The sequence below is a fragment of the Kogia breviceps genome, chromosome 3, assembly GCF_026419965.1.
Source record: "Kogia breviceps isolate mKogBre1 chromosome 3, mKogBre1 haplotype 1, whole genome shotgun sequence".
In the NCBI taxonomy this organism is placed as follows: Eukaryota; Metazoa; Chordata; class Mammalia; order Artiodactyla; family Physeteridae; genus Kogia; species Kogia breviceps.
In genome coordinates, this window is record NC_081312.1 from 14,080,280 (window position 1) to 14,102,316 (window position 22,037).

The following is a 22,037-nucleotide window of genomic DNA, read 5'->3' on the forward strand; positions in this document are numbered from 1 at the left end:
AGGGGAAGGGCAAGCTGGGATGAAGTGAAAGAGTGGCATGGACATATGTACACTACCAAATGTAAAATAGAAAGCTAGTGGGAAGCAGCCACATAACACAGGGGCATAGCACAGGGAGATCAGCTCGGGGCTTTGTGAACACCTAGAGGGGTGGGATAGGGAGGGTGGAAGGGAGATGCAAGAGGGAGGGGATATGGGGATGTATGTATATGTATAGCTGATTCACGTTGTTATACAGCAGCAACTAACACAACCATGTAAAGCAATTATACTCCCATAAAGATGTTAAAAAAAAAATTCATCCAACTGCTAATTAGAGATAGCTCCACCCTCACCTGTGTTTTCCCCTGAGGGCAGCTATTAAAATAATTATCCTTCCTTAGTAAGACCCCCACTCCCAAATCCCTTTCCTTTTCAAAACCCTGCTGTAGCCGTAGACAGGAGATCTCATTTTGTTGTACATAAAAGTAGCACTTAAGAAAAAAAAACTATGTCAAGGAAATGCAAATCAAAACCACAATGAGCTATCACCTCACAGCTGTCAATGGCTATCATTAAAAAGACCACAGGGCTTCCCTGGTGGCGCAGTGGTTGGGAGTCCGCCTGCCGATGCGGGTGGGACGCGGGTTCGGGACACGGGTTCGTGCCCCGGTCCAGGAGGATCCCACATGCCGCGGAGCGGCTGGGCCCGTGAGCCATGGCCGCTGAGCCTGCGCGTCCGGAGCCTGTGCTCCCCAACGGGAGAGGCCACAACAGTGAGAGGCCCGCGTACCGCAAAAATAAATAAATACATAAATAAATAAATAAAAGACCACAAATAACAAATGTTGGCGAGGATGTGGAGCAAAGGGAACCCTGGTGCAGAGTTAGTGGGAATGTAAACTGCTGCAGCCACTATGGAAACAATATGGAGGTTCCTCAAATAACTAGAAATAGAACTACCATACGATCCAGCAATCCCACTCTGGGGTATATATTCTAAGAAAACAAAAACATTAATGTGAAAAGATACATGCACCCCCATGTTCACAGTAGCATTATTTTACAATAGTCAAGATATGGAAGCAACCTAAGTGCCCATCACAGATGAATGGATAAAGATGTGGCATATACCAGCGGTCCCCAACCTTTTTGGCACCAGGGACCAGTTTCGTGGAAGACAATTTTTCCACGGACCAGGGGTGGGGTGTGGGGGGGTTGGTTTCAGGATGATTCAAGTGTGTTACATTTATTGTGCGCTTTATTTCTACTATTACATTGTAATATATAATGAAATAATTATACAACTCACAGTAATGCTGACAGGAGGCAGAGCTCAGGCGGTAACACGAGCAGTGCGCAGCGGCTACTGTAAATACAGATGAAGCTTCGCTCGCTGTCCCGCCACTCACCTCCTGCTGTGCGGCCGGGTTCCTAACAGGCCATGGACCGGTACCAGTCCATGGCCCAGGGGTTGGGGACCCCTCGTATATATAATACACACACACGCACACACAACACACACACACAAAAGAATATTAGTCATGAAAAATGAAAAGTTGCCATCTGCAACAATATGGATGGACATGGAGGGTATTATGCTTATGAAGTCAGACAGAAAAATACTGTATGTTACCACTTATACATGGACTCTAAAACAAACAACTATAAATATAACAAAACAGAAAGAGACTCACAGATACAGAGAACTAGTGGTTACAGTGCAGAGAGGGAAGTGAGGGGCAAAACAGAAGTAGGGGATTAAGAGGTACCACCTACTGTGTATAAAATACATAGGCCACAGGGATATATTGTATAACACAGGGAATAGAATCAATATTTTATAAAAACTATAAATGGAGTATAATCTATAAAAATACTGAATCACTATATCGTATACCTGAAATTAATATTATAAATCAACTATACTTTAATTTTTAAAAAGCTGTGTCAATATAACCTTACAGAGTAGTATTTTAAGCTTCACATTCCCTTCTCTGCCTTTGGTTTTGGCCAGGGAGTGCTAATTTCTACTTTCAATCAAAAGAAAACAGCTCCAAGGGCACTAGATTGGCCTTTGTATCCAGAAAGAAAATAGTGCCTTTAGAATCATGTTGTATGTGGACAAAGAGTTGTAGAAAGGGCCGAAAACCACATGATGCAGCGGGAGGAAGGAGGCTTGGACCTGACGGGAGGCACCAGGATGCAAACGCAGGATGCTCAGGAGCGGAGATGAAACAGCTCCGAGGCATCTTTAGAACCTCTCTCCTGCAGCAAAGCAGGCCGAGAGCTCTCATCCATCCATTAATCAGTGTAAACCCACTGGGACCATTTTTTTCAATTAGGCTCACCCAAATTCTATCTCATTTTTAGAATGGAGAGTAAAACCTCAGCTATTTAGACCCTTAAAGCCTGACTTTGTGGGTAACAGAAAGATTCATTAAAGATTCACTCACTGGGGCATCAACCACTCTCCTGAGCTAAGGGCTGGGACTGCTGTCGGGGATTGAAGTCAAGGAGAAACAGGCAACAATAAGGTGAAAAGAACGGTCTCTGTTCAGCATTTTATGGGAACAGACAAGGAGGAGTATGGAAATCAGAGCTAAGGAAGCTCTTAATGCAATTAAGCTATAATTTCAAAAAAAAAAAAAAAAAAAAGGTATTCACAGACCTCCCCACCTTCTTTTTTTTTTTTGGTGGTGGTATGCGGGCCTCTCACTGTCGTGGCCTCTCCCGTTGCGGAGCACAGGCTCCGGACGCGCAGGCTCAGCGGCCATGGCTCACGGGCCCAGCCGCTCCGCGGCATGTGGGGTCTTCCCGGACCGGGGCACGAACCCGTGTCCCCTGCATCGGTAGGCGGATTCTCAACCACTGCGCCACCAGGGAAGCCTCCCTACCTTCTTAAATGGACCACACTGAGGACAGGGGACCTTTCTTTGATACCCAAGAGCCACAATCGTGAACATCACTATCAGTGATGTGTCACAAAGACATAAAATGCAGAGGAAGTGGGAAGCTGACAATAAAGTGATATTACGACTCCAGAAAAAACAGCTTGCTTTTATTTCTCTCGCCTGTTAGTAACATAAAGTGACTGCCTCGGCTGAGACACAGGTTTAATGGCAAAACCAAGCAGTGAGCGTGAGGTGGAAGCCGTCTTCCTATGAATAATTTTTCCAGCTTTCTAGATTATTGCCTTCCTGGTAACTCCCTCAACTTGTCGGCAAAACATTATAGGTGAGAGGCACTTTCCAGAAGGTTTATTCTCACTCTTCCCTCACTAGTCATGTTTTCCTCAACATCCCAAGATCTGAGGGCTTATTCCAAGGTAAAGATCAATGGAGATCATGAGAACATCTCGGACGGCTTCCTGCAACTCTCCTTTGTATTTGGCTTCTAACAGAATTCTAAGCATCTGGAACCTTAAACTCTATCCTGAAAAATGAGACTAAAAGTCTCTTGTAGGCCGTCTAGGTGATAAATTTTTATTCCTTGAAATAGCATCTTGATACTTCTTTACACTCAGAATACACTTTGGATCACTGGTACGCAGGGCGTCCAGCACATGGGGTGTATATTTGCAGACTCTGACCCGCCTGCTGTGTGTGTGGATGGGCATCCGCCAGTGTCTGGCAAAGGCACAGTGGCACCACAGGGCTGTTTATGACAAGTTTGTTTGCTCCTGAAACACCAAAGGAGTTCCAGCTTCTCTTCTTCTCCATTCAGGACCCACATTTACTGCCTGTCCTGGCTTCTTGCTGTGGCCACTATCGCCCCTCAGGCTCAGTTCTCCATGACTCTTCTGTCTCCTGCTGGCCTGAGCTGCTTCTCCCCCGGGTGCTGTGCTTTTATTCTGGGTACTGGATGTGCTTCACCACCTAAGAGCATTGGGGTCTAAACTGACTTTGCATTCTCTGGGGTATCGAACATTTGTTAAGTTGGAGAACTTCGGAGGGTAGGATTCTGGATGTCCGACGTTGTACTGTCCATCAGAAACTCTGCCCAAGCCATTAAGAAAGTAATGGTGAATAAAACAGTGGCTTCTGGGGGATGGAGGTGTGTATTAGTCACGGTTCAACCAGAGAAGCAGAACCACTTTGGGTGTCTGTCTCTGTGTGTGTGTGTGTGTGAAATATACAATGTATATAATTTACAAGAATTTGACATCAGGAAAGTAGCTGTGCCAGCCAGTAAAGCAGTCTGGGTAATGTTGCTGTCTTTGCCCTAGAGCCTCAGCTTGAGGTCTGCAGGGTGGACAGAAGCCACAGAGGATGAATACACAGTGGAGGAGAACAAGCCAGAACCACAAGCAACGAGCTGAAGCCACATATACAGGCTCAAACCATGCCTTTTTGTACTGCCTCTGGCATTGAGGGTGGGGTGTCCTGCAGAAGCCGGGCCCTCACCAGAGCTAAACGCACATACCTGGCGAGGTCCAGGGTTAGAGAAGTTGCAGCAAGACCAGGAGAAAACGCAGCAAGACCAGGAGAAAATGCAGCAATGCAGGGCCAGCTGCCACCTCAGGCCGAGAAGGTTAGCCAGCCCAAGGTGATAATGTGTGGGTTATCAGGACAGTGCACTTCGCATCTGCCCTCTAAATCCCCACAAGAATCTTTGGGGCCCATCCTAACCAGAAACATACAAGAAAAGGGACTCTGCAAAACGTGGTTCAGCCCTGGTCCAGCCCAGAAAAGGGACTATGCAAAATGTGTAAAACTGACACATTACAAAGCCTCCACAAGATGGCATGTTTTTTTCCTGAGCCCCTGCTAAGCTGACCAATGGTCAGTTATTCAACTGGACAGTTTATGGGCCCCTTAATGACCAGGAACTCGGCTGTGGTCAGTTCTCTGCCACGGCCTGCAGAGCGTGGCTGTAACTAGAGATCTGATCTCAGCCCACACTATGGGAATTCTGTCCCACGGTTTAAAGCTTTAAGAGTAAATTTAAACTAATAATGTATAACAGAGAATTCCTGAAAGAAAGCTCAGTAAAGCACAGGAATGCCACATAAGGGACATGGTGAAGAAAGGAAGGCCAATGCTGAGAACAGCTCCCTGGACCCCAAATCAGGAAAGAGGGTATCACCCACAAAGACACCCAAAGGCACTCCTCTTCCTCCTGGGCCTTAGCTTCTCGTCTCTAGAATGAGGGATTTCAGCCGATGAGGCCAAAGATCCCTTTCCAGATAACAGTCTACAATGACTAGAGATGTCCATATTCACCTCTAACTAACTCAGTCCCTCCACCTACATACTCCAACCGCGAAGATAAAATCCATGACAACGTGTTGGGAAAACAGCCACACAAGAAAGGAGAAGGGAGCAAGGAAGGATCTCTGGGCCGACCCTGCAATGGCATCTGAAAGCCTAACATCTCACAGCAGCAGCAGGAGCCATTACCTCCAACCCCAGACTGAGCACTGGAGTGGCTGATGGAGTTTACTTCTAAGATTCTGTTGCAAGGTGTCTGAATCCCTGAGGATGACTGCTGCTTTGGGAAACGTGTTCTCTGATACAGCACTTCTTTCACAGTTGGCACCTGATGTTGGCAGTGGCTGCCCAGAGCTCAGAGATGCCTAACAGACCGAGCTTTTAGCCACGCACCCCAGAGGACGGGGGTGGGGGAGCAGATGCTCTCACAGACAGATGCAATAAACAGAACGTTGACAGTGGACACGCGAGAGGACGGAGATGGAGCAGCTGGGGTGCCGAGGAGGGAAAACGACCAACTCGAGCTCGTGCTCCTGTCACCCTGTCTTCAAACCCCACAGCTGCGTGCCTGTCTCTCTCTCTCTCTCTCTCTCTCTCTCTCTCTCTCACACACACACACACACACACACACAGAGTCACCTTCCCCATTGCATTTGCTGTAGGTTTTCCTGTATTGTGCTTGGGCTCTGTTTCTTTTTATGTAATGAAAAAATATTTTTGAGGAACACAGAAAGATATTCTCACTGCAAAGGATGTGAGTTGTATCTAGGTACATGCAAGAAAAGAATCTTTAATTTTGATGGATTCTGTCAAATTTCTCTCTAAAACAATGTCTTAATTGTGCCAATTATCCACTTTTAAATCGTCATTTGTCTTTTTTATTGATATACAGTGTGCATTAGTTTCCCGCTGCTGTTCTTACAAATTGCCGCAAATTTAGTGGCTTGGAACAACACAAATCTTTGGTCTTACACTTCTGGAGGTCAGAGTCTGGAATAGGTTTTGCTGGGCTAAAACAAGGTGTTGGCAGCTTCCGTTTCTTCCCCTCCAAACCTGTTGTCTGCCTTCCACTCAAATAATATTCTTTTTCTTTTTTTTCCTGCGGTACGCGGGCCTCTCACTGTTGTGGCCTCTCCCGTTGAGGAGCACAGGCTCCGGACGTGCAGGCTCAGCGGCCATGGCTCACGGGCCCAGCCACTCCACGGCATGTGGGATCTTCCTGGACCAGGGCACGAACCTGCATCCCCTGCATTGGCAGGCGGACTCTCAACCACAGCACCGCCATGGAAGCCCTCAAATAATATTCTTAACTGCCAAACCCCGTGGGCTTCTAGACCAGTGGTTCTCAACTGGGGGTGATTTTGCCCCTAGGGGACACTTAGCAATGTCTGGGGACATTTCTAGAGGCCAGGGGTGCTGCGAGATACCCAACAATGCACAGGACGGCCCTGTAACAGAGAACGACCTGGCCCCAGATGTTCAGGAGTGCTGCGGCTGAGCTACCGCTATAGACCTCTCTGCTGTGCTGATGTGGTTTTCTCCTCCTTCTCTGCCTCTGGTTTCCTTGGCTTTCTCTCCACTTGACTATTCTGGTTCTCTCCCAGCTCTCTGACTCAGCTTCTCTCAGATTTGCTGCTCTTTCCACCGTGAACCGTACCCTCTAAATTTCTGCTCTGCCCTTGGTTCCTCTCTCTTCCCTTCCACAGGGACTTTCCCACTCACCAACTGCAACATGACGCTCAGACTTGTCCGACGTTGATCATCAAATTTCCAAATGGGCATCTGCAACCACAAGCTGGATTTCTCCACTGGGGTATCACATGGTTACCCCAAATCCAACATTCCAAAAACCAAAAACTATCAGCATGATTTCCCTTCTGAAAACCAGCTTTCTTTTGAATTCAGTTCTGTCCACAATCTCAGTCAGGCTCAGTCGTCTTGTCAGCTCCACTGGCAGCTACGTACAGTCAGATATCGAGCTTTTTTAACCCCCTGTAACATTCTCTTTCTCTTTCCAAGAAGATCTCCCTAGTTCAGACCTTCCCAACCCAGACTTTAGATCCAAACAGACTGCCCTGTCTCTGGTTTCTCATTCTATGTCTTCCTCCAGTGGCTCTCCAAGTATCAACGCATCCTTTCTCCTGAAGCATATAGAAAACAAATGTATAGCCTGGCATTTAGGAACCTCCACAGTCTGACCAAGTTTATGCCCTTCAATCTTCTTTCTTTTTTAAAAAATAAATTTATTTATTTAGTTTTGGCTGTGTTGGGTCTTCGTTGCTGCACGCGGGCTTTCTCTAGCTGTGGCGAGCGGGGGCTACCCTTCGTCATGGTGCACGGGCTTCTCATTGCGGTGGCTTCTCTTATGGTGGAGCACCGGCTCTACATGCACAGGCTTCAGTAGTTGTGGTGCACAGGCTCAGCTGCTCCGCGGCATGTGGGATCTTCCCGGTCCAGGGCTCGAACCTGTGTCCCCTGCACTGGCAGGCGGATTCTCAACCACTGAGCCTCCACGGAAGCCCCCCTTCAACCTTATTTCGCAGCATGTCTTTTCATGGCTCCCCTACCCTTAACTGAATTGATTCACCGACTGCCTCCACACCTTCACAAACATCATTTCCTTGTCCACAATGCCTTCCACCCTACCCACTCCTGTGGATAACTGAGCCCTTTCCCCTCCAGCTCTTTCAAGAAGCTGTTGATAGCTATTTCAGCCCACAGATGTCTCCCAGGACTGAATCTTGCAGATGTTAGGCGGGCAGGAAATATCTAATTAATTTGAAAAAAGAGACTAATACACAAAGGCTTAGAAGATACAATTTATCGAGGCTATTTTGTTCATTGTGGTTAGAGAATTAAAAACTTTTAAACCACAAAATCTAGGGAAAACGTCTAATTGTTGACAAGTAAGCAGGAGAGGCACAGTAGGCCAGTGGGTGAGGGCGGAATCTGAGCTCACATACCTTTCAATCACAGTTAAAGCCAACACTTAGCATCTTCAAGTTCCGTACCTGTAAGGTCTGGTAATGCAGCTGCCTCATAAAAGTGATGTGCAGATTATATCAGATTAAGGTGTGTAAAGTCTCGGGCACATACATGATGCTTAATAGATACTACCTATTACCATCATTAAATACTCGGCTAAATTTATGGGAGGCTGACTCTGGTCCTTCTCTCTGGTGTGACTCACCAAGCAATGGAATTCTCCAGAAGACAGGTCCATTTGCACCTCCTAATCCTAGAAGGTTATAGTGGTAGATGGGTCCAAAAATCATTCATCAGATTGTTTCACTGATTCAATAATCCCATCACAAGTCCCGGAGGCAGAGATACAGTGAGCTTCTATTTTATTTTGTAAAGGATGTCCAAAGGATTTTGGTCTCCTTGATACAGATATATGTCCCCCAATTTTCAATACAGATATGGGTGATAAAAGTGCCAGGAACCTAAAAGCATGGTTAAAATTAAACCAATCCTGCAGATGTCCAACAATCTTGTCAGATTAAGTACCAAAAAGGACACATCACATCAGCTGTGTTCTGGGGGCTGGTAACTGATTTATGGACACAATGTATCAACAAAGAAATGCCAGCAGAAAAAGAAAAATGAAAATGATTATGACCCATGTTTTTCCACAGATAAGCAAGAGCAGAGTCTGGAAGGGATAAGATATGTGGGTGTGGGCTTTTTCAAGTTACGATTCTGACAGATCACCAAATAGACTGAGAAATCCACTTGCAACCTCACTTTGTTTCTCAGACACAGGAATGTTACGACCCCCTTTTGAATCTGGATTTGGAAGCCTAGCTTTCAATCCACGGCACAGTCCAGCCTAGCGGTCAACTCAGTCTGTGAAAGAATCCATCTCTCTTTGATCCCACAAATCGAATCACACGGGCTTAAAAAGCCAGCATGTCAGCATCCAGAATCCAAAATGACAAAAAACACTGTCAAGCGGGATCAAAAGTTGCTTTTCATATTTCAGGTCAAAACTGGTATCTAGAACACCATATCAAACAATTTCAGTGTATATTTAATAGTAACCAATGTGATAACCCCAAACTGACTGCTATTTCATTTTCTACTGAAACGTTCTTGGTGCAGTGGTTGAGAATCTGCCTGCCGATGCAGGGGACACGGGTTCGTGCCCCGGTCCGGGAAGATCCCACATGCTGCGGAGCGGCTGGGCCCGTGAGCCATGGCCACTGAGCCTGTGCGTCTGGAGCCTGTGCTCTGCAACGGGAGAGGCCACAACAGTGAGAGTCCCGCATACCACACACACAAAAAAAACAAAACCCCAAAAACCATGGCCACTGAAACGTTCCATTATTTTGGCCCATCTCCTATAGTGGGAAGGCAAAACAAGAACTTGAAAAGAGCAACAGGTTCATAAGATTTGAGTTTTGGTTTTGGTCACCTGTTACCTTGGGGTTACACCCTTTGGGCACCAATTTCTTTGTCTATAATATGGGTTTAACACCATCTGTTCACTTCACTGGGTTATAATGAGGAACGAATAAAATACTCTACGTGAAAGTGCTTAAGAAATTGTAAAGCACGGCACAAAGGAAACATTTGGAAAGTATTAATACTTTGAGCAGATCCATGAAATTTTGTTAGAATAGGCTCTGAGAGGCTATCTACTGTTTTTTATATATATATATATTTTGTGTGTGTGTGTATGTGTGTGGTACATGGATCTCTCACTGCTGTGGCCTCTCCCGTTGTGGAGCACAGGCTCCAGACGCGCAGGCTCAGTGGCCATGGCTCATGGGCCCAGCTGCTCCACGGCACGTGGGATCTTCCCGGACCGGGGCACGAACCCGTGTCCCCTGCATTGGCAGGCAGACTCTCAACCACTGCGCCACCAGGGAAGCCCTACTGTAATATATTTTTAACTTTTGTTTAAACCTGGAGAGTCCCTTTTTTTTTTTTTTTTTTTTTTCGTATGCGGGCCTCCCACTGCTGCGGCCTCTCCCATTGCGGAGCACAGGCTCCGGACCCGCAGGCTCAGCGGCCATGGCTCACGGGCCCAGCTGCTCTGCGGCATGTGGGATCTTCCCGGACCGGGGCACGAACCCACATCCCCTGCATCGGCAGGTGGACTCCCAACCACTGCGCCACCAGGGAAGCCCCGTGGAGAGTCCTTTGTTCAAAGGAAACATTTAAAGCAGGACAGTGAGCTCTGAAAGTGGTTTCCAGGACCCTTAGGGCTCCAGGGAACAAGGCCCCAAACCACTGATCTAGTCCAGCCCCTGGTTTCCCACGTGGGGAAAACAGCTTAGAAAACGGAAGGAGCTATGGAGAGCGAGGGTGTGGCTGCAGGCAGTGGACTGTTTATAATCCAGGTAGCACTGAAAGGTCTGATGAATAGCCAGTATTTGGTCAATTCCCTTAGAGACCTTGAAAGGCTTTCTAAAGAAGATCCCTCCCTGAGCCCCCAAACAAAGTCTGTGACGTGGCTCAAGTACCTCGCCTTTGCTTCCCTGCGTCTCACGGTGGGGCAGCCTCTGGGAACCTCACAGCCAATAGCACCAAGTACTGAGGCTGCAGAGCCAACAAGTGTTTTCCACAAAAACCTTCCAAGACCGCATGAGGGGCTGCCTCTTTGGGGTGAGCGACCAGCTCCACGAACTTTGCCTGCATCTGTAACTTTCTCAGAGAGTTCCGTTCACAACCTTGCAGGTAACCCAATTCTTCCAGCTTCCTCCCACCCTGCTCCCATCAGCCTGTTCCTCTGGATTCTTCTGCAAGGTTTCTGTTGCGAACGCCCCTCTGCTTTTCCCTTCTGTGGCCACCTTTATAGTTCTGTGTCTGGAACTCTGCACCGGTCTCTCAGTAGTTTTCTCTGCCCCCACGCTTTACTTCCTCTATTCTATCCCATAAACCAATTCCAGAAAGAGTCATGACTTAGAAGTAAGAGCCATTCAAGTGCTGGTTCAACCATATCCTCGAAGAGCAGCCTCAGCTCTGCACCTGTTTCTACATTCATAAAACACCTGCTCCACTTGGATCTCAGAGGGCATGGGGACGGCCTTATCACGGGGACAGTACAGCAGTTATAAAGCCTTGAACAAGGACAGACACTATCAGCAACGTTAGCAAAACACTGTTGGCGATCTCACTCCCTTGTTCAAAGGCATTCCGGGCTCCCCGCCTGCGAAGCCTCAAGTCCTCTGCCCATCAGGCCAGGGCCACAAGCCCTGCCCCATCCACTGGCCAGGCTGCCCTCCCGCCCCACAGCTCTCCGTGCCAGCCCAGACCACCGCCCCCTCTGGCAGCGCCCCCTGCCTCAGGACTTCAAGTACACGATTTCTTCTACCTAATGTTCCACCTCGGCCTATCCAACACAAAACGTGCCACGTCCCAAAGCTTCATCTCGTTATTTTATGCAGAAGTGATCTCTCTCTTCTCACCACCCCTGCGTTACTGCCACCCTGGATGCCCTGAACTGCCACAGTGTAAACTGTGAATTTCCCTGAACACACACACGTGCACACACCTACCTACGTCCCGATCAAGCTCTCGGTAGATGGGCAGATCTAGTGATCAATATCCCAAGCTCAGGGACGTCTGCAGGCCCACAGGCCCAGCGTGGTATCAAGAATAGGTACCGAAATGTGCATCTGCAAAGGAAGAGCAGATGAGCCAAAGACTGAATGAATGATAAGGGACTTCAAAGCAATGTGGGATGACAGGAACATCCAGAAGATCCAGGCTCTAGGCGGCATGAACGGCTATGCGGGGTGGTTGAGTTTGGCATGAACAGTGTAGATGGGCAGAAGCCAGAAGACTCGGGTGCTCGAGAAATCTGTCAGGTGCCCGGATTTTGACTAGTAAGTGGGAACTGATGACCAGGATGAAGAAGTGTTTTAGGAGAACCTGAGGTTTAAGCACTGGACCCTACCAAAGCCTGGCACAGACCGGATGCTCAAAAGACTAACAGAGGCAGGACACACAAAGGCTAGGAAAAAGCAGCATCAGGCCTCTCACGGCCAGCCACACTGTCATTGGAGCTTGCGCAGCAGGGGCCACAAATGACAGCTCTGGCAGAAAGCACAACCTTCACTGGGTGGGGAAGCTATGGCAAAGCGATGGGTAGGAAGTCAGAACATTTTCGTCAAAGGGCCAGGAGAGAAGAGTCGGGGAAAGGCCTGGCTCCGCAGTGCTGGAGGCTGTTAGCGGGGAGGAAGCACGATCTGACAAGTTGCTCTTAGGAAAGGGGGCTGGCGGCGAGTTTTTGAGCTGCGTGCTCTCCCCAGAGACTTAGCCAGCAGTGCTGATCCCGAGGCAGAAGGCAACAGGGCTACACCAACTAGAACACAAGCTCCTTGCAGGCAGGGACCATGCCTGTCTTGTTCATCATCCATCACCAAAGCCTAGAGCAGTGTCTGGCACACAGGCAAGAAATAGTCATGCTAGACTCTCTGGGTTTGAATCCTAGCTCTACCACCTTGCCTACTGGGCCACATTATTCAAGGTCTCTATGCTTTAGTTTTCGTATGTCTAAAATGAGGATTATAGTACCTAGATCTCAACTGAGTCAGCATTAAATGAGTCAGCATATAATAAGCACCACACAAGTATTTGTTATCATTTGTGAGGCATCTTCTTTGGAGGCCAGTTCCTGGTGCAGAACTCCCAGACAGTACCTTGTCATCTCTAGCCACAGGTACAGCTTGTCACTAGCAATGCCAGCGTACGAAGGGTCTAGAGGCCCTAGGTTGGGGGCCTCAAGCCTTCTCCCATCAGGGATAGTGCTTCAGGAGACTTGCCCCCACGAGCATGAAAAGCGGCATGTACTGACCTTGGTCTACTTGTACCAGAATGCAAGAACGTGAGGGACCTTGAATCACCTCTGACATATAAAGGAAGTCATTTGCAGACTTTCATACTAATAACCATTATTTGTAACCAAGTACTTGAGGCATACCAACTTGGAGCTGTATTGCCAGGCAATCAAATCTACTCCAATGACATCTATTCATATTTTTCTGTGTGATCCAATCTGATTTTTCCCAAAAAGCTCAGACAAAGGAGGAAAAAGACTATTTGTCTTTTTCAGAATCAAAGGAACAGACATAAGAGAAACATTGCACAATTATGTGGAAAAGCAGAGGGGGGGAGAGTCTCCTTTATGTTTCCTCAAAAAGCCACAGTCGTTTTCTAGTCAAGCACTTGTCTTGTTTTCCCCTAAAGTGGCAGCACGAACATTTCTACTCATCCTGACCATCCTGCAATGCCTGTCGGTTGCTAGGCAACCGTCAGGGATCGCTGCTTTCTGCCCACCCACAATGCACAGCTTTCATAACTGTTCTCACTGGGTTTGCCAGTTACTCCTATAGCCACTACCTTCTCAGCCAAGGTTGCTTCTTCAAGCTCATCTTCTTGCCTGCTTGGTCCTGTGGTAAAATTTAAGCACTGTATTTGTCATTATGATCCAGTAATTCCATAACAGGCTGCCCATAAAACACAGGATGATTTCACAGTAGAATGGAGAACTATAAATAGCTTTCCATAAAGGCAACCAAACAAAAGCCAGCCAATAAAACATTCTAATAAGTTCAAGCTAAAGTGCTAGTTGTAAGTTTCTTTGAACACATTCTTCTGGCTGAATATACCTGCCTTGATTATACAGAATAATTAAGACCAGTTTTTAACTTAACCACATTGAGTTGAGAAAAGGCTACAGCTATGGAAAATCTTTAGGTCACATACTATACATCCATATGTCATATAAACAAAACAGATAAAGTCTTGATACGCTTTCTTGACTCCCTAGAGGCCTAATGAACATAACCTTAATAATAACACGTGGTTGTCAGTAGCCAACAAAAACCAAGCAGTTCACTAACATCATCATACATCATACCGTTTAATGGGTAACCTTCACACTTACTTCCTATCCTCCTCCTCTAAACATTCCATAAGTGAGAGAAGGCTCAGATTAGAAATGACTCTCCCGGAGGTGGGGGTGGGGGATGGGGTGGTGGGGGTGGTGTGATGAACTGGGAGACGAGGATTGACATGTATACACTAATATGTATAAAATGGATAACTAATATAAGAACCTGCTGGTCTCATTTTTAGGTTACAGTCAAAATTCACACTGCTTATCATCCATCTTGCTTATTACTGTTATAATTTTTTTCTGGGAAATCTGTCTTAGTAAAAAGTACTTATTCATCCCAAACATGAACATTAACACGGAGGGGTAATAGATCAAAGTAGTAAAGTGTCAAAAGAAAATGTTAAATGCATGCAGCTTTTGATGTATTTAGCTTTCACTAAAATCCCCATTCTTAAAACATAATACGTCTGCCACTTTGTAGATGGATTGTAAGGTTTGCTGGCATTATCGTTTCATTTAGACTAGAATCCATGGTTCTCTCTACAACCCCACCTCATCACTCTAAAGTAGGAAAATGCATTACATGAAAGAACAGCAGCACTCATAAATCAGTTGTTCACAGAGTTCTGAATTTATTCTCAAAGACAATACCACCCACCAGGAGAGACAATCTAGGGGATATTTAGAAAGGCATGGGGCATCTGGATGCCTTTCACCGTGACATGACTGTTCGTATCTGAGGCCCAGGTTAGTAAACACCGTGTAACGCACAGGACAATCCTGCACGACAAAGGATTATCTTGACCAAAATGCCAGTTACTGCTCTGACCTCCCCGGCCCTCCAATCCCACTCACTCCAGCAATGATACCCACTTGGTTTCTCAATCACAAACCAGAATATCCCCAACGCCACCTCCCTGCCCAGAACGCTTTCCCCCAGCTCTCCATCCACACGGCTCCCTCGTTTCTTTCCGGTCTCTGCTGAAATGTCACCAGGTCAGTGAGGCCTTCCCTGACCATCCTATTCATGAGCAGCCCCCCTTCCTGACACAGGGATAGCACAGTGCCTGAGGATCTTACGGGGTTCCTGGGCGCTTGCTGACCCTCTCTGTGCTTCAGTTCTGCCATCTGTAAAGGGGACTAACACCTCCGTTGTCGGGTTGTTATGAGGATTACATGAGTGTATGTGTGTGTATGGACTATGCTCTTAGAAGGATGCCTGGAACTCAGCGTAAGCACTGCGTTAGCTCTGAAAATCTAAAACAACCGAAACCAACTTGGAAATTAAGCTATTACCTAACTTATTATATTTAATGGCAAAATTTAATGTTGTTCACTCATTAGGTGGCAAAAGTTTACCTAAGCTAACATGAGGCTACTTATAACACCACTAGCGACGTTAATAGTTACTATATGTATATTATGCTTCCATGCTCCAAATACATCGTCTCAAGGATTTTGAGTAAAGGACTGTCCACCTAAATTATTCTTCTACTTTATTTTTCTCTAGAGCAATTATCACCGTTTGATACACATAAACTTGGTTTCTGTGTATTTCTCACCATCATAAACTCAAGGGTTACATTTTAATATTGCACTCCCTGCACCGGGAAAAGTACCTGCTACATAGCAGGTGCTCAATAAATACACGTTGAAATGAACGGTTAAATTTTATGATGCCCAAAATACAATACAGAACATCTCTTAGGTAGAAGGAAGATTATTTCATGGAAGATGGTGACCAGTTAGTTGTTCTTTAACTCTGGAGGGAAGGCTTGGATCCAATTCATCTGTGTGGCAATGGAACACTTGGTTAATGTGATGTTTAGTCCCTGTATGTTCCTCCCCTCCCAGGCACCCACCTTGTGCTCCACTCTTTCCTGACCATCCACAAAGGCTCAGGGTGTCCATGATCAGTTCCAAAGAGAACTCCAAAATATACCATGCATACGCCGATCTTGAGTGCAACATCGCCAATAAACAATTCCACTTGACCGTCCCACTATAATAAATCAGTCTAATCGAGTTGACCATTCTCCCACCGAAACCAGTTTCATTTCCTGACTTCTCTATTGATGATGGTGACCATCCCCCATCTCCCATACCAGCCACACCCCAAGCCCAGGACTCGCCTTTGAAGCATCTCCCACAGTCAATTACGCACAGAGTCGAGGCAGTGCTTTCACCGGTACCGCCTCCATCCTGGCCTTCGTTCGATTCCTCATTAACAAATCTGTGCTGAGCGCCCCTCCATGCCAGGCACCGGGGGGCACTGAACAAGACAGAAATGGACTTGGCTCAGAGGTGAGAGGGGAGGCCAGTGATCACACAAGCAACCACACTGTAAGGGAAACAACACAGGCCATGCAAGAAGCCCAGGGCACATGGACACCCTGCCTGGAACAGAGTAGTGTCTGGAAAGAGCAATGGCTAAAATAAGTAATATGTGTACCATGAGTTGTTGGACAGATGGACACCAGGAGGCTGAGGAAGCAAGGAGAGTTTCAGTGACGTTTAAGCTGAGAGCTGAAAGTCAGTGTGGGCCTTGCTGGGTGAAAATCTACTTATGCAGAATGGTCAGAAAAGAATTACACTGCAATTACATAACACATGTACAACCAGCTGTTTGACAGAACCTCTTTGGTCCTAATGTAAATTCCACGAGAGCATGAACCTCTCATTCTAGTGGTGGAGCAGGTAACACGGAGGGGCCACACGCCCTGGACTATCACTAGTGACCCTTATGTCAAGACTGTGCTCTTCCACTTCCAGCTCTTTCATTATACTTTATCAGTGAATTTACTGCTCTGAACTGAAAGTTGAACTCTCCTGCCTGGGGGTCAAATCACCAAGCGTGGCACCTCACACCCTCGTGGCTGCTGTGCAGATGAGGCGTCTGAGGCTCAGGGCGGTTAAGAAGCTTGTTCACGGCACAAGACTCGTTCAGGAGTAGACAGATCATCTCGTCCAGGACTGTCTGACGACGTAAAGCTCATATTCTCTCCTCTCTACAAGATGAGACAGAACAGTGAGCTCCCAAGCACACGCACAAGTGCTCTTAAGGGTGTGCAGGAGGGAGAGACCAGTAGGGGCTGGCAAAGCCTCCCTGAGAAGAGGCCAGCCCTGAGCACAGTACTGATGAGATGAACAGCTGGAGAGGCAGAGGAAAAGGACCAAGGCATCTGGAGAGGGCACTCCATGGGCTGCTGGCAGGATGACTTCAGGGGCAAAGGAGGCCAGCCCGGCTGCTGCTGGCGGTTCCCGCCCGGAAGTACAGGAGAGGCAAGGTGGAAATGGGGTGGCCAGGGTCCGAATGCCAACGGAGGACTCCAGACTTCAGCTTACAGGAAACGGGCGAGGATTCTGAACATGGGACGATGAGGAAGACCCGTGCCTCTGAAAGATGAATGGTCACGGACAACAAGGACAGGTGGCCTGGGAAGAGGACGACCTGTGCGGAGGGACGGCAGGCAGGCAATCGTTTCAGAAGTCCAGGGATTAGAAAAGGAAGCTCTGAGACATGTGAAGGACGAGTAAGCTTTGATAGCTATTGCGAAAGCGTCCACGTGCCCACCTCGAGGATACGGTTGATCTCGTTCTATTGAAATCATTTCTGCGTCTGGGCTCTGACATCTCTGAGATTCCGAGCATCTCGAAGGCACTATGTGAATCTTCTTACCGTTTCACCCCGAGAGCCCAGCATCCACGGGAGGAAGGACCCCGGTAAACGCTCCAAGGAAGGAAGAGCACAAGAGGACAGCCGGGCTTCAGGCCTGAGGACAGTGGGCAGGTGCCTCTGGGGCAAAGAGGGATGACGGGAAAGGAACCTCCTTCTAGACAGATGAGCTCGGTTTGGGAGATACGGTTGGAAACAAAAACAAAAAAGAAAGGAGTTACTAGTAGATGTCGCTTATGCTTGGGATCTGTACCTTCCCTTGTTATGAAAGGGCTGGAGAGCAGGATCTAAGTGTGTTCTGAATTGTTACAGAAGTTACATTTCTCAGGTATCCTTTCATAAAACTGGAGTGCTATGGGGGCTTTTTCTCTTTTAGATAACAAAGTAAAACGTGCTGCAGTTTCTTTTGACCTAACTGGTCTTTCACAGCAAACAGGAGCACTAAAACAGTATCTTAATTAAGGGGCATGAGAAGGTAGAGCTGAAGAGTGCCAGTCCTGGAGCCAAATGCCTGGGGTTCAAATCCTGCTTCTACCACTTACTACCGTGTGACCACGGGCAGCCTTTTCAACCACTCATTTCTCCAAGTCCTCATGGAGCTGTTGTGAGCATTAAATGAATAAACGTACATAAAGCATTTAGAACAGTGTCTGGCATGTCGAAATCCCCAAATGAATGTTCCTTGTTATCCTTTAAACATCTTGGCAAGCATAGTTTTTGGTCTAGGTGTTCCAGAATAAAATTAGAAGCCACAGATTCACAAAGACAAATTTCAAATTCTTCAATTAACTTCCAAGTTATAATTAAGCCAGTCAGTATTACAGCAGACGTTCACAGTACAAAACCACCACCAAATATTAAATGAATCAACTGACAGTAGATGCTTCCCGGACTTAAGGGCAAGAACACAGTTGCACTTGTCTGAGAAGATCTATTCTGAAGGTACCTGAATCTGTCTTTGTCCACCTCGCTGCATGGACTCCCTCAGATTCTCCCTGAAAAGCCCCATGGGCTTTCTCCGCTCTGTGCCCTTCGTCCCCCCCCAGCTCCTTGGCTCAGATTCCCCTCCCAATCCACCTGGTTTACTTTCAGACCCACCTCGAGACCTACCTTGAGACCTACATGAAATACCACTTTCTTAGCTTTAGCTGGTGGTCTCTCACACAACCAGACCCTGCTCCAGCCAGAAAATACGTTTCTAACACTGGTCCTTACACAGCAGAATGGCGAGGGGCCGGCGCCGTCTCTCCCTGCAGCCCCGGCACGGCAGGAGCACACCTCGCTCTTCTTCCCAGCCGTGCTCCCAGGGCTGAGCACACGCTGTCCTTAAACTACGAGACTCAGCCCGTAGAAAAGGATTACTCACGGGATTAACTTAATCTCAACCTCCCTTAGTGCCCTTAAATCGTAATCACTAAACCTCATGAAACTTCTGTGAAGCACATCTATCCTTTGCACTCCACTCTGAGGAAAAACAATCCCCAAATTGTCTTTTCCAGGGCAAGTAAAGAGAGGCTCAAGACTGCAACACAGAGACTCGAGACGCCAGGCTGCGGGCTGGCCCTATGGATTCTGGACTTTGAAGCTCCCACAATCGCGAGACAATTCCTTAAAATAAAAATACCTCTCTGTGCATCTCATCTACTGGTTCCATTTCTCTGGAGAACCCCGACTAACACGGTAGCGTGAGAGGAATCGTCCCCCCCTTCCCAGGACCCAACGTTTCCATTTCCATCCTACAGGCCAGCCCTCCAAACAGCCTCTCCTCTCCTTTATCCCTGGGTCCCCGGCACCAGGATTTCCATCTCTAGTAACCCTCAAAGACCCACGGCGAGCACTCTTACATAGAAGACTTCGACACTAACGTCTTGGAGGGGAAGTCTACCCAACGGCAGGAGGGGAGTAAAAGAGATCACTTCTGATCACTCTGTGGATAAAAGGTGGGCTGCATGCTTTTGAAAGCTTAATTTCTTGGGGCACCTGTTTTCTCAGCCAAAAACCCAATGATGCTAGATGAGACCACTTTTCCCCAATAACTGATATGTTTCTTTATATTGCTTTGACCCTATTTTGAGAAAAAACATTCTGCTAATAGTTAAGAGGATTTTAACCAAAGTTGGAAGAACAGCCTTCAAATTCAATTCAACACTGCTGCAAAGTGGTATGATTTCAGTAAGAGCCTTGATGAGTATAAAAACATAACATAATGGGTAGAGAATCTGTCAGAGCTGATTGAGGGAAATGTCACATCATTTCAGGTACTCAACACAGAGCAAAACAACAAGCTTTGTAATAAAGTAGCCCTTGGGATGTATGATGGCCTACCACTCTGCAATGCTTCCAATGGTAGCGCTGTAGAATCAGAAGCAAGTAGATAATTTCATTGAGTCCTATTGACTCATTAGCGTATACAAGGAAGCGAGGGTCACACACAGCATCAGGATGTGACAGAACCGGTATTAAAAGCCAGGTTTTTCTCCTTGCAACTTAGTAAGCTGGTTTAACAGACAGTTACTGAGCACATAGGTGAGCTGACACTGAAATGTGGTCTCTGAGTATCCAGGTCCCTTGGGAGGCTGTTCAAGGATCCACGCTAGGCCCAAATTCATGTTTTTGTTGGTTAACTTCATAGAAGACTGGGTAGTATTATAACTTAATTTCTCATCACTTGAATTCAGGAATACTGGTAATAATCTAGTTTTCTTAAGTGTGTTTTATTTAAAATACACTTGGGGGAGGAAGTAACAATCTCCCACTCACCAAGGCCCAAACTCCTCACCCACAGAGGGGCCACATGGTCTCCATGCCTCCGCTCTCTCTGGCACTTCCTATCTGTCTCAGGCAATGACTTCTCCACCCAGGGGATCTACAGTTCACGTCTCATACTCAGGTAACCTACTCTTTACAGGCAGAAGTTTCTCTTTTTATAGGCACACAGCAAAGAGAAGGGCACTAATTCCCCTGGCCATCCTTCACAGCCTTGAGGGCAGAGCTTGAACAAGTGTAATGACAGCTCTTGTGTCATGGGCTGATATGTCTCCAGCACCGGGCTCTGTCATTTAACTCTCACAATAACCCCCAAAGGCAGCCATCACTTTTCCCATTTTATACAACAGGAAAGAGCCCCAGGTTAAGTAAATTTCCCAAGTTCACAGAGCTAGTAAATAACAGAATAGTCCGATCTTTAGGACTCAAGAGTATGCTTTCCCATTGTGCTATGGCTCCTCAGAAACATCTGGGAAGCCCTCTCTCACATCTAACCTCCACCACCAACACTGTTTAGTCTCGGACCCGTATCCAGAGCCAGGGGCAAAGGTTAGCCACTAATTTCCGTAAACTAGGAAAGTAACTTGGTTGCTTCTAAGTGGCTCTTTGGTTGAAAAGTGTGTTCATGAAAGCTTTTAAACTTCTGTTTAAAAGTTTGTTCATCATTAAAGAAATAATTCTACTCTGTGATACCTTAATTAGTTGCTACTGGCATGAACTGTGTTATTAAATTATGAAGAGATGCCTAACGGTCTCTTGTAGACTAGAAGCCAGGAACTAAAGTTCTAGTCCAGCTCTGTTTTATAGCTTGTTATAAAAACAGACACAAAAATGCTAACAGGTAGGGACTTTCTTATAGGGGGTGCCAAAAATAATCTAAAATTGGATTATTGGATTATTGTGATGGTTTCATCATTCATAATTCATAATACTAAATCATTAAATTGTAGACTTCAAATTGGTGAACTTTATAGTACGTTAATTATATCTTAATAAAGATGTTTAAAAAAAACACAAAGAGATTTGACTGCTCAAGTTTCACTTATGTACGAAGAAAATAATTAAGGAATATTAATTTTACCATGTTATTCTTCTTCTGTATTTAGTCCAAATGTCAATTTGCCTAATTCCTATTTCTGAAGTATTAAATAAAGAAGTAAACACAAACTTTATGCAAACCGTGTAAACATCTACACTTACAAGTAAAATCAGGCAATGATCCCTCTACCAAGGGATTCATGTCGAGGGTCTACTTTAAATAAGGCTCATATAAGACACACACATACACACAGAAAACTAATGACAATCCACAAAGTCACTTTTTGGAACCCTATTCAGTACTCTTAGCAGGAGTTACAAATACACTTTAACAACGCCTCCCATCAGGATTGTAAGAACTACGTACCTTGTGACAAGGAACCATGCAAGTTGACTGAAGTCTGGAGAGGGTCTCATATATGTCTTAATATGTGGCATGGCATTGCTGCGGCCTGACGTGTCGGCTGACCATTTGCTAGTGATGGGAAAGACACATCACTAATTAGAAAATATA

General features: G+C 46.4%; 1 protein-coding gene across 10 annotated transcripts in view; it reads right to left on the bottom strand.

The window, feature by feature from the left end:
• The window catches only part of TDP1 (tyrosyl-DNA phosphodiesterase 1), a 75,652-nt gene that overhangs the window by 18,663 nt on the left and 34,952 nt on the right, over nucleotides 1-22,037 (bottom strand). For 5 of the 10 annotated variants that reach the window (XR_010839435.1, XM_059059276.2, XM_059059277.2 and 2 more), the window contains one exon: nucleotides 21,891-21,998. Coding sequence is in view for 9 of the 10 variants with exons in the window: in XM_059059276.2 (XP_058915259.2) it covers nucleotides 21,891-21,998 (108 nt within the window). In the remaining variant the exon portion in view is untranslated. Of the gene's footprint in view, nucleotides 1-14,651; nucleotides 16,316-17,808; nucleotides 17,890-21,890; nucleotides 21,999-22,037 lie in introns of those variants that run through there. The other 5 variants (XM_067027905.1, XM_067027907.1, XM_067027906.1 and 2 more) reach the window with 3 other exon arrangements.